Source organism: Rhinolophus hipposideros, assembly GCF_964194185.1.
Source record: "Rhinolophus hipposideros genome assembly, chromosome: 9".
Lineage (NCBI taxonomy): Eukaryota > Metazoa > Chordata > Mammalia > Chiroptera > Rhinolophidae > Rhinolophus > Rhinolophus hipposideros.
In genome coordinates, this window is record NC_138055.1 from 53039366 (window position 1) to 53051403 (window position 12038).

Consider the following 12038-nt stretch of genomic DNA (forward strand, 5'->3'; position numbering starts at 1 on the left):
GGTGGGCGCTGGTGCCAGAGGTCAGAGGAGCAAAAATGGCAAAGGGATGAGGAGCCGTCAGAGTCTACTTCTCCCAAAGTCTCCTGGACTTTTATCCCTTTCAAGAACTGGGCTTGGCCAGAGAAGATCAAAGACCACTGTGTTGAGTTCATTTCAATGGCATGTCTGGCCACGGCCCATCTTCCTGCCCCGCTAATCATCTCGGGGAACACCCTACCCAGGGCAGGACCAGGCTTGGACATTCGGGCCTGGGGCAGGACTGGATGCTAAGCCCCCTCCCCCTCCACCCACGAGGCTCTCTGCCACACTCTGCAGACACTTCCACTGCTCCTCATATGTTCCTTTCTTCTCCATTTCCAGGTTTTGGACTCCGAACCCAAGTGCTTGATAATGCCCTTCCCATCACGGTCACTTATGAAGAGAAGAAACCCCGTTTATTGAGAATTCAATCTGTGTGGTAGGTCAGCTGCAAGCATTTTGTCATTTGATTCTCTTGATAATTTTGTGAGGGTAGATGACAATAACAATTGCTAACATTTACTGAGCAGCCACAATGGGTAGCTGCTTTACACCTGCCTTCTCATTTAAGCTTTACACAGAACCATGGGTGTGGCTATTACTGGTCTTGCTTTGCACATGAAGCAATTGAGGCATAAAGTAGTTAAGAAACCTGGTGGGTCACATGGCTAGTGAGTGCTGGGCCGATGGTAGGGCCCGGTGGTCTGGCTGAACCTCACACCAATGGAGAGAGGTGGTTTGTCCAAGGGAAGGAAGCAGACTCAGGATTTCACTCCAAATTCCTGTCCCCTCTACACTTCTTGTCCCTGGGTCGTCACTCGTCCCCTACCTCCACCCCTGGGGATCAGGGATATTTAACAATTGTTCTCAGTGTGATTTCTTTCCTTCTTCCATCTTCTCCCTTCCAACCATTCCAAATTTCTCTGGGCAACATCCACGGGGGCTCAGGCCTGGTGGGAGGGGTCCAGGGGACTGTAAACTCAGGAATGTGGGAGTTGCCCGTGATGTGTCATTGCTGCAATTATGGGCCTAAATGGCTCCTCTGCTAGGTGAGAGCACTGCCCCCCAGGGCTGACTTTTAATTCCTCTCCTGCCCTGTTATTTCTCTGCTTGGCTCTCCAAGTTTGAAGCTGCCAGGGAACAAAGGCCCCTTTGCCGGCAGAGGGCTGGGCTGCCCACCCTACGTCAGTGTCCTAGGAGGAACATAGTCTGGCTTTGGGAGGGGACGGCTTCTTCCATGACATACATAGTGGGGAAGCTGTGCACGGCTTCTGCCCAGGGCCTTGGGCTTCTCAAAGAAGGCATCCCAACAAGAGGTAGGAGGAAGTGGGCAGAAGCTCGGGTGGGAGTCTGGCCAGTGGTCTGCCCTCCTGTCCCTCCCATATCTCCCTGATCCAGGCTTCTTAGCTCTGGGGGAAAGAGGGGAGGTCTGCGCATTCCTTGTGTGGGGCCCTGTGCTGGGAGGAGGCCTGGAAGAGGAGGGGGAGAACTGCTCTGCGCTCCATCACTGTTCCAAACAGAGGCTGAACACCAAACACATTACACATACATTTAATAGACACCTTCCAGAGCTGGGAGGGAGGGAGCCCTCATTCCCAGCAGGCAACTTATAAGCACCATGAGACCCGGGGGCTGACAACCTGGCATTGAGATGACCTGGGAGACACAGACTCCCCATTTCTGCATCTGAGGGAGGGAAAAGGAAGGTGGAGCTGAAGGGAGAGTCTCTGCAAGACAAGCTGAATGTGAATCTTGAAAGTCTCTGTGCTTTGGCACAGAGAGGGCGCCAGGAGCAGTCTGGGTACTGTGAGGGCAGAGGCTGGCTCAGGTTGGGGAATGGGGTGTAGCCAGGATGCCAGGCTTCCTAGCAGCACAGGTGGGCCTTGTGGAGAGGAGATGAAGGAGAAGGACCCATGTGTCCAGGGTTAGTGCAGACAGGGCAGATCCGTGGGCAGAACTGGTTTCAGGGCAGGGGTGAGGGAGCAGGGTGGCTGCCCTTAGTGTTTATAGCTCTTCCGGCTGGAGGATGTCGTGGAGACAAACTTGACACTGGAGCCGCCGCCCCCAAGGCCCCGGCTGCTACAGGTACTGAAGCCGGAGCCCCCCAGGCCGTGCCCACCGCTGCTGGTGAAGGAGTAGCCGCTGCCCCCACCAAGACCCAAGCTCCCACCTCCAATGCCGCTGCCACCGCCATGGCCACTGGAAATGGTGGAGGTAACCACAGCTGCCGGAAGAGAGGAGACGTGGTCAGAATCACGGGCAGGAGAGAAGACACCTGGGGCGTCAGGGTTTGTGCCCTGAAGTCCGTGGGGTGGGGACAGGGTGGTCTCATCAGGCAGCTGTTTGCCTGCTTCCAGTCTTCCTGCCTGTGTGGTGAGACTGCTGTCCTACGCCTCAGCCTGGCTTGCCCTGCGCTGCAGCACCAGACATTTATACTGTCTGGATGTCTTCCTGCCTCCCCTCTGCTCCTCAGGGCTTCTCTTTAATGGAGACTTCTCGTCTCCATGCAGCGGTTCCTTTGATCCCATCACATTCTCCCCGGCTGCTCTATCCTTATCTCCCTCTTTGGTCTGGCTTTCGTGTTTCCCTTCCTTCTGGAAGCTCATAGGGGGGTACATATGCACTCCCTTGGTGTTTCCCAGCCTCCATGCTCTAAATCCCAGAGGGGGGTTGGAATATTTTTGATAGACCAAGTGACAGATAGCCCACTGGCCAGACAACTCTGCCCCTGTTGTCTTCCAACCTGCTCTTTTATAAACACCATCGCCTTAAACATCTAGTACTCTATGTTGGGCTCTTGAGAAAGAAAATTGAAATTTAAAAAAATGGACTCCATTATGGGATGAATTGTGTCCTCCAAAAACATATGTTGATGTCCTAACCCCTACTACCTGTGAATGAGAGCTTTTTTGGAAATAGGATCTTGCAGATGTAATCAAGCGAGGAGAAAAGCATTAGGTGGGCTGTAATCCAATATGTCCTGATAAGAGGGCAGGCATTCATGTGAAGACAGACACACAGGGAAATAGCCTTATGATCACAGAGACGGAGATTGGAGTGATGAGCCAAAGACTGATAGACATCGCCAGAAGCTGGAAGAGGCAAGGGGGAATTCGTCGCTACAGATTTCAGAGAGAACATAGCCCTGCTGGCACCTCAATTTTGGATTTGCAGCCTTCAGAACAGTGAGACAACACATTTCTGTTTTTCTAAAGACACCAAGTTTGTGGTACTTTGTTGTGACAGCCCCAGGAAACCAATACAGAATTGGAGGTGCTTTCAAGAGAAAGGAAACTTTAGAGGTTGTGCCATCCATTCCCAAAAATTAGCTTTGAGAGTCTTTGGAGCCACTAGACAAGGATACCAGGAAGAACACGTGAATGATTCAGAGGGCTCTACCTTCTAGAATCATTGGCTCCTATAATCAATTGCTTTTGTGAATCCTGCATCCAGAAAACCAAACTCGCTTGTAGACTGTAAGTTGCAGAAGTCATTTCTGGTGGCCTCAGGATGCCACTACCGAGCTCTCTGAGTGATGCCTTCTGCTCTTCATGGCCCGGGGCCGTGCCAGCTTGCTAACACCTCTCGTTTCTCAGTGGCTGCACCCAACTGCCATGTCTATGGTGCTCTCACTGCCTTGAAAAGCCTTGGTCACTTTCTGCAGTTATACTCTGCAGAGTTAAGTCAAGCAGTGGGGATTCTTCCCAAAATATTTAGGGAAGGGGCTGCCCATATGACAGTCCCTTGTGCCCTGTGTGAAGGGTCCCTTCAAAGGCTGGGGGCAGACCAGTTTTCATAAAGTCTGTCTACATGGAACACTCATCTCTGAGCTAGACTTGCAGCCTCAGCAAGAAAGGTGTGGAGTCCTGGGAGATGGGAGGTGAGGCCTGTGGGTCTTCTAAACCCAGGCAGAAGGAGTACAGCAAACCTCCCATCTCCCCGTGCTGCTCTCTCATTTGCAAACTGGGACATTGAAGACTCTCTCCTAATATGGCTCTCTGTTAACAAATTAAAAACCTCAAACCTTCTCAAAATGAACCCTATGGATGGGTTCCCTCCAATGTCTCATGCACGCCCATCACCTCCCCATCCCCCATCGTAAACACTCCAAAGGACACAAAGGATGTCATACTCACAGATGTTAACTGGAGAAACACCCTCTCCACTCAGCCTGATTGGGAGGAGGGGGGAGAAGGCGGTTACTACTGGGTCCAGCGTGTGGTGGGCATTTGAAATGACATTTTTGTAATTGTTTTAAATACATTAGAACCCTCATTACTTTTATTGCAGAAGTAATGGAGGTTGAAATTACTTAAATACTAGCAGTATTAAAAATAATAATTTAATGAATGAAATAATGCAGAGTTTGAGGTTCGTAGGAGTAAAACCTGTAATCTCAGAAACACATTTTTGGTTTAAATTACCGTGTTTCCCTGGAAATAAGACCTAGCCGGACAATCAGTTCTAATGTGTCTTTTTGGAGCAAAAATTAATATAAGACCCTGTCTTATTTTACTATAATATAAGACTGGGTCTAATATAATATAATATAATATAATATAATATAATATAATATAATATAATATAATACCTGGTCTTATATTAATTTTTGCTCCAAAAGACATATCAGAGCTGATTGTCCGGGTAGGTCTTATTTTGGGGGAAATACGGTCGGTAGGCACTTTTAAAAAATTAAAGCTAATCATACACTGGTGTCAATTGGAAAGGCAGGGTTTGTCATAGAACAAGAAAAGTGCTCTCTCTCTCTCTCTGTCTCTCTCTCTCTCTCTCTCTCTCTCTCTCCCTCTCTCTCTCTCTCAACAATGGACTATCATAGAGCACTGGGCAGTGCTGAGGTTATTACAGGTGTGGAGAGGAGGTCTGAGTCATAAACATAACAATAGCAAGAATCAGTCTATTATTGTGGCAGCCACTAGAGTAATTTTGTTTTAGCATCTTGAGGACAGAACTGGCATTCATAAATATACGCATACTTGGAACAGTGAAAAGAGCTGACAGTTCTTGGTACCTGTTGCCTACATTATGCCACTTAATTCTCTCAACAACCACATTAAGTAGGTATTATTATCTCAGTTTTACAGATGGGGAAATTGAAGCTCAGAAAAGATAATTAACTTGTCCAGGATCACAAAGTTGGATTTGAAGCCAGATTCATTTGACTGCAAAGCCCATGTCTTCGGCCACTAAACTGAAAGATAGCTACTATTGAATGAACATTGTTTTGTGTACCGTATATTGTTTTAAGAGTTTTGTATGTATTCCCTATATTAACTCTCTTAGAAACATACCAGCTAGAAAGTATGGTTATCCCCATTTTACAGGTGAGAACACTGAGGAATGGAGAGGCTAAGTATTTGTCCTCGGTCAGACAGCTGGTAATTGGCAGAGCATAAAGCTTCTAGTGAACTTTGGGGAACATGTGACCTGACCTCTTTCTCTTTATTCTATCACTGAAGAAATTGAAGGCCAGAAAGGAGATACTGACTTTCCAAAGGGTACACAGCTAGTTAGTGGTAGACCTGTACGCCCAAATCCTACGACAATCTACTCTCAGTCCAGAGTTTTTCTTTCATACCATATATCCAGCCCTGCCATGTAACCAAATGTCTCTTTTGATAGAATTTCATTACGTAGACCTGATCGGGTCCTAGGTTTTGATGGGGTGCTAAAAGCAGTACCTCAAACATGGGAGTCTGATAATGATTTACTAGCCTGGAAAAAAACTGCACCTGTATTCCTTGTCATCGCCCAATTCCACCTACATTTTGCTTTTTTTTCCGGGTGAGGAGGGAGCTGCAGCAACCTGAGCCCCTAGGAAGGCCAGGCAGCTGGGATGAAATTAGTGCCTCTGCCCTCACCTGTGCTCCTCGCCCTCCAGCAGCTTGCGGTAGGTGGCGATCTCCACGTCCAGGGCCAGCTTGACGTTCATGAGCTCCTGGTACTCGTGCAGCAGCCGGGCCATGTCCTGCTTGGCCTTCTGCAGGGCGCCCTCCAGGTCCACCAGCTTGGCCCGGGCGTCCTTGAGGGCCATTTCTCCACGCTGTTCTGCATCGGCGATGGCCGTTTGCAGGCTGGAACACTGTGAAGCAAGGAGGAAGCCATGAACCTTACTGGTAGCCCATGGAGGTAGGTAGAGTCCTGGCTTGGAGTCCTGTAAGCATGGCAGAATGACCTGCAAGAAATGAGTGTGTGTGCGGGGGACATTCCTGGCCCTGCTAAAACTTTACCTGCTTCTTGACACTGTCAATCTCAGCTCTCAGCCTCTGGATCATCCGGTTCATCTCAGAGATCTCCTGTTTGGTGTTCCGGAGATCATCGCCATGCCGGCCCGCCGTGACCTGCAGCTCCTCGTACTGAGAGAACCAGAGCAGAGTGAGTCCCCTTGTCAAACGCCTGGGCTGCGTGCTCTCTAGGCACTGCCTGGCCCTCAGTGCCACAGTAAGCCCATCCCTTCACGGACCAGTCACACATTCCCTCGCTTATTTATTCAGATGATATATATATATATTTTTTTTAGCACATCTACTTGCCAGGCACGTGCTATGCTCTGGGAGTATCATGAAGAACATAATCAGACCCCCTGCTTAGTTCATTCGGGGAGATAGATTAATCAAATCAGCATATTATCGAATCTATAGTTCCAACTGAGATAAATGCTCCTTAGGAGATGAACAGGGTCCTACCTGAGTGTGATGAAGGAATCTGGTCTAGATATGGAAAGGGGGTGGTAGTCAGGGAATTTCTTTCAGAGATGGGATACTTGAGCTGTGCTCTGAAAGATGGGACAGAGTGACCTAAGTGACCAACCTAGGAAGCGAACCCTCCAGACAGAGCAAACAGCCTGAGGGCCCTGGGGCAGAAAGGAGCCTGGGGAGCTCTGTGAGTGAGAGGTGACTTGGTTGTTGTCCTTGGGGAGTTCCTGGTCACTGGGTATATATCCAGACCAATTGTACCATGGATTTTGGTAGCTCTCCAGAGAGACACCAGTGCTGGGGAAATGGAGAGGGTGGAGCGGATATAGCAGCCCAGTTCTGAAGACGTTATAACGGACTCTTCCATCTCAGACAGCTCTCCGTCTCATGATGCACATCCAGGACACACCCATTTCGGGGAAATAAATGCACCTTGTCTCCTCTAGCAGACTGAGGTGAAACCCACACCTTTCCCAAGGGAGGAAGGGTGGCTGTGAAGATCTGTTTGGATTTGCAAGTGCTGAATAGCTTAGCTCCTCTGTTTCTATTAGGTTGGTGCAAAAGTAATTGTGGTTTTTGCAATTATTTTTAAACTTTTCAACCGCAATTACTTTTGCATCAACCTAACAGATACAAACAGTTAAAGGGAACAACAGCTCCGCCAACAAAAGGAATCGTTCACTATAAATTTTAACCTCTCCACCTGGGGTTAAGGGCATCCCACCTCCATTCACTGTCAGGGGACTGCCTCTGCACTGTGCACGCCTGTCAGCTGACACCCTCTTCCTTCCCATCACATTGCAGTGGTAGGGACTAAGGCGGTGCACAGAGCAGGGCAAGGGATAGGAGCCAGCTTGTAGGCGAGCAGCTGCCGCTGAAAAGTGTCTGAATTTGGCAGGGAGCTCAGCTCATGGGTTGGACTATTCAGCCTACAACCCCCTTCTAAAACCAAACTTTCCGGCCGTCTGCACCTTTGGACAGTAGCTCTCTGTGGTTGTCCCTACCTCTCTTCCTGATACAAACTCTCTTGCTCATACAAAGTGCTTATTTCTGCATTCCAGCCCCACGGGACTGCTTACTTGGCCTTAAATACCTCCTCCCTCCTTGGCAATCTTTCATTCTTTGCTGCTTCCAAAATGAACTGAAAACCCACCTCTTCTTGGAAGCTTTTTATTCAGGTTGTCTTTTTCCCTTTGAAGAGTGTCCATTCATTCACGCCCTCCCAAACCTTTGGTTCTGTTTGCAGCTTATGTATTTACAACTCTGTAGTCCTGTTTGGCATATGGTAGGAGCTCCGGAAACATGAATGGAATAAACAAGCCCTTTAGAAACAGCTTTATGACTGACTGAGCAGCCACCATCACCTGACCACATACGTATTAGTGTGTTTGCTTGAGTTTTCACATGCATGTTAAGCTAAGTTTTCATAGCATCAAAGATGATTCTGCCAAGTTGAAAGAACTGGAAATGCTCACATGTTTCCTGAGGCTTGTGATGAATAGTTAAATGATGATTTGGAGCATCAGAGAACGCTAGCTGTGGACCCTATCGCAGGTGCCCACACTCACCTTGGTCTGGTACCAGGACTCGGCCTCGGCCCGGCTGCGGTTGGCAATGTCCTCGTACTGGGCCTTGACCTCGGCGATGATGCTGTCCAGGTCCAGGGAGCGGTTGTTGTCCATGGACAGAACCACGGACGTGTCGGAGACCTGGGTCTGCATCTGGGACAGCTCCTGCAGAGCCAGTAAACTCAGCGTCATCGAGGCATAAAAAGAAGGGCTCTTGAAACCATGTGGTTGATCACCCATCTAGGTCAGGAAGCCCTTCTTCAACATTCCTGGCAGGGAGTCTTCCAGCTCTTCCCTGGGCACTCCCAGCGTTTGGGGGTTTCCATGCTAATCCCCCAAAGAGAGGTGTCTGGGCCATAGCTCCATGTGAAGGGAGTGTGTTCCCAGCATCCCTTCTCGAGACTCCCATCTGTGTGCTTTCCCTGGGCATGAAGGGTGGGTAAGTGTTCTCTGATCCAAAATACATGGAGTTAAATATATATTATATTGGTGCATATGCCAGCATAAAATGTTTCTTCAGGATCAGGTGACTGTTAGGGCCATCTGCCCCCCGTACAGTGTGACTTCATCCCTGCCTGATACTCTCTCTCTTCCCACAGACCCAGGTCTCTACTTCAAGAGTGGCGGTGTCCAGAAGGAGGCATCTTCAGAGGGCAGGAAGTGCCCTGACCAATGAGCTAAGGTACAGCTTGCCTCTTTGATCTTTCTGGGAAGGGGAAGGGAGAGGGGGGTTTTGATCCCTTGGGAATGTTACTCAGTGACCTGGGCTTCAGGAATCAGCACTCCTTCCTTGACATGCTATGGAGTGGGGGGGATAAGCCTCAGAGCTGGAATAGGGTTTACTGGGGCAAGCAGTTCTCCCAGGTCCATGTGATTCCCAAGCCCCAGCTTGGCACATGTGGGACACGATGCTGGGATGGGGACTATGCGGATGATCCTTTCTGCAGCATCCTTTTCTTTCCAGGCGCTAGACCCTGGAGGGATAAAAACGTTAGCGGGCTCTTACTTCCTCATAGAGTATCCGTAGGAAGTTGCTCTCGTCGGTCAGACAGCTGACCTTGGCCTCTAGCTCCACCTTGTTCATGTAAGCGGCATCCACATCCTAAAAAAACAGCACAGAGGCTCCTGTGAGACCCCAGCCCTGAGCAGCAAGTCCAAGAGAAGCTGGGCAGACTCCTCCCGGGCCCTTCTAGGTTGGATTTTGGCAAACTCTGCATGTGGGGTTTGGGGTGTGTCATGGCTGACAAGTGGCTGCTTGAGTTCTCTGGGCTAACAGAAACGCAAGCAGGGGCCGTGGGACCGTAAACACAGAGAGAACATTTTGGCAGGTTTGAACTCTCCGGGTGTTCCTAAGATTGACGTGACATGTCTCGTATGGGCCAGGGGTCAGGTCACTCCACACTCCGTGATTCAGTTTTGGATTTTCTCCTTGGAGAGGCATTTCCACTCACCTTCTTCAGAGCCACAAACTCATTCTCAGCAGCTGTGCGCTTGTTAATTTCCTCCTCATACCTGTGAGCACAGAGGAGAAGGGGCGTGTTGTTGAGTAAGGTTTCGACTTTGCTCTTCCCGGGCTGAGGAGATTGGTACTTGTGCAGCAAGAGTCCAGAGACCTCAAATCCCCTCCAGCTTTTCTGCTGACCTGTGTGTGACTTTGGATAATTTACTTAACCTCTAGTTTTTTCTCTATAAAAGGGAGTAATTTCTTCTGCCAGAAATTTTTGGGTTTTTTTTTCCCTTCCTTCTTTTGTAAGTCTAGAAGTTGAACATGGAATTTATGGAAATAGAAACATACATTTATGCAACTCCATCTTCTGAGAGATGCACAATTCCAATCTTTAAAAAATATTGCTGCCTCAAGTACCTGCTGTAAACTTTGTTCAGGACACTGTTTCTAGTAGATTCTGATATATTTTCATTGAACCTCAGGGCAGCTGTTTGAGCAGTGTGTTTTTAGTAAGTAGGTATATCTCTAACTCAGAAACCAAGGATAAGGCAGCTAAGGGGTTAGCGAGGACCACCCCCTTTCACTGGAAACCTCACCTACTGAAGCCCGGATGATGGCCAGTCACATTTTGCCTACCCGACCAGATTGCCTCGTTTATATTTTAATGTACATCCTGGAAATGCAAGCCATCTCAATAATAGAACCTATGTCCAGTGGAGTTAAATAGTATGCTGACTGGGAAATAATATTTTTTCCAGAGTAGCAATATTTTGTTAGGTGATGCAGATGTCCCTTTGTGGTAGTGTAAACAGGTAAGAATAGGCTTCTTGTTAATAGTGATACGTAAGATGAGAGTCCCTCTGTTACTCCCCCACCCCCATGCTGTCTTTGTCTTCTGGGACAATGACAGCAAGTTCCAAACCTCCCAGCTGACACTGGCATTTGCTCCTTTGCACCTCTCTGGTCTTCACAAAAAGGAGCCGTGGGATGACTACGTGTGACCAGAACCCCATTCCCCACTGACCTCATTTTGAAATCTTCTACAACATCCTGCATGTTCCTCAGCTCAGTGTCCAGCCTGCCCCTCTCAGTGGTGACGCTGTCCAGCTGCCGGCGGAGGTCGCTGAGGTAGGCGTCAAAGAAGGGCTCCAGGTTCTGCCTCACGGTCTTGGTGCCCTGCTCTTGCAGGAGGCTCCACTTGGTCTCCAGGACCTTGTTCTGCTGCTCCAGGAACCGCACCTGGAGGGGAGAAGAAGAGAATGAAATCTTGAGGAACTGAGGAGACTTGAGAAATGAATTGGAGCCAGACTCTAATTAATAATGAGAGAAAAAAATATACTTTTCACCTGACATCTGTCTGTTGATTATATAATTGACAACTCCAAGTCAAATGAGAAAGCCCTGGAAGTTACCCTGAAGTTCTCCGAGGCTTCCATAGAACTAGTGTAGGGGGCGCTTGGAGGCCTCTAAGAGGAGCCTCTATTTTGGGTTGACAGTCTCCACAACGCCTGCTCTGGGTTAGGTTAGTTTGCTTACTGGAACTCCTCCTGCAGAGAACAACTTACTTTTCCTGGTGTTGACTGAACCAGCCCACAGGGCTCCCATGCAGGACAAAGAGAAATTTCTACACGGTCCCCCCGGGGCAAGATGGTCCCACTTGCAAATGCCTCAGTCCCCCAGGAGGTGCTTTTTGAGCAGATGTGCTTTCACGGGGAAGCTCCCCCTCTGGGCCTGGGCCTCTCTGAGAGATCCCACCACCTCAACACAATGAAGCAGATGCAGCTCCCAGCTCACCTTGTCGATGAAGGAGGCAAACTTGTTGTTGAGGGTCTTGATCTGCTCCCGCTCCTCTTTCCGAATCCGCTGGATGGTGGGGTCGATTTGCAGGTTGAGAGGAGTCAGGAGACTCTGGTTGACGGTGACCCCTTGGATGCCTCCAGGGGGGCAGACAGGGAAGCCAGAGCCCCCATAGCCCCCTCCAATTCCACCCCCATAGCCAAATCCACTGCTGACTCCGAACCCACTGCTTGCCCTGCCACCAAAGCCACTTCGGAAGTTGCTGCCACATCCACCGATAGAGACCCGCTTGGCCCCCCCCAGGTTGTAGAGGCTGCGACTTCCAAAGCCAGCCCCAGGACTGCTGATCCTTCCCAACCCTCCACTGCCCCCTGGGGAGCGGGCAACAGAGACGGAGCTGAAGCGGGAGCACCCGGAGGCTGGGGTGGTCGCTGAGGCCGTGCTGAAGCCCCTGCGGCTGCCAGTCTGGAAAGTGATGGTGGACTGCCTGGACAT

General features: G+C 49.5%; 1 protein-coding gene across 1 annotated transcript; it reads right to left on the reverse strand.

Annotated features, from left to right (window-relative positions):
• Window positions 1-2015: 2015 nt before the first annotated feature.
• LOC308502477 (keratin, type II cytoskeletal 75) lies at window positions 2016-12038 on the reverse strand (the record flags this gene model as incomplete). Its single annotated transcript, XM_081060329.1, has 9 exons — window positions 2016-2242; window positions 4155-4189; window positions 5898-6118; window positions 6267-6392; window positions 8300-8464; window positions 9306-9401; window positions 9751-9811; window positions 10771-10985; window positions 11541-12038. 9 exons carry the CDS (start codon window positions 12036-12038, stop codon window positions 2016-2018), a joined length of 1644 nt encoding a protein of 547 aa, XP_080916455.1.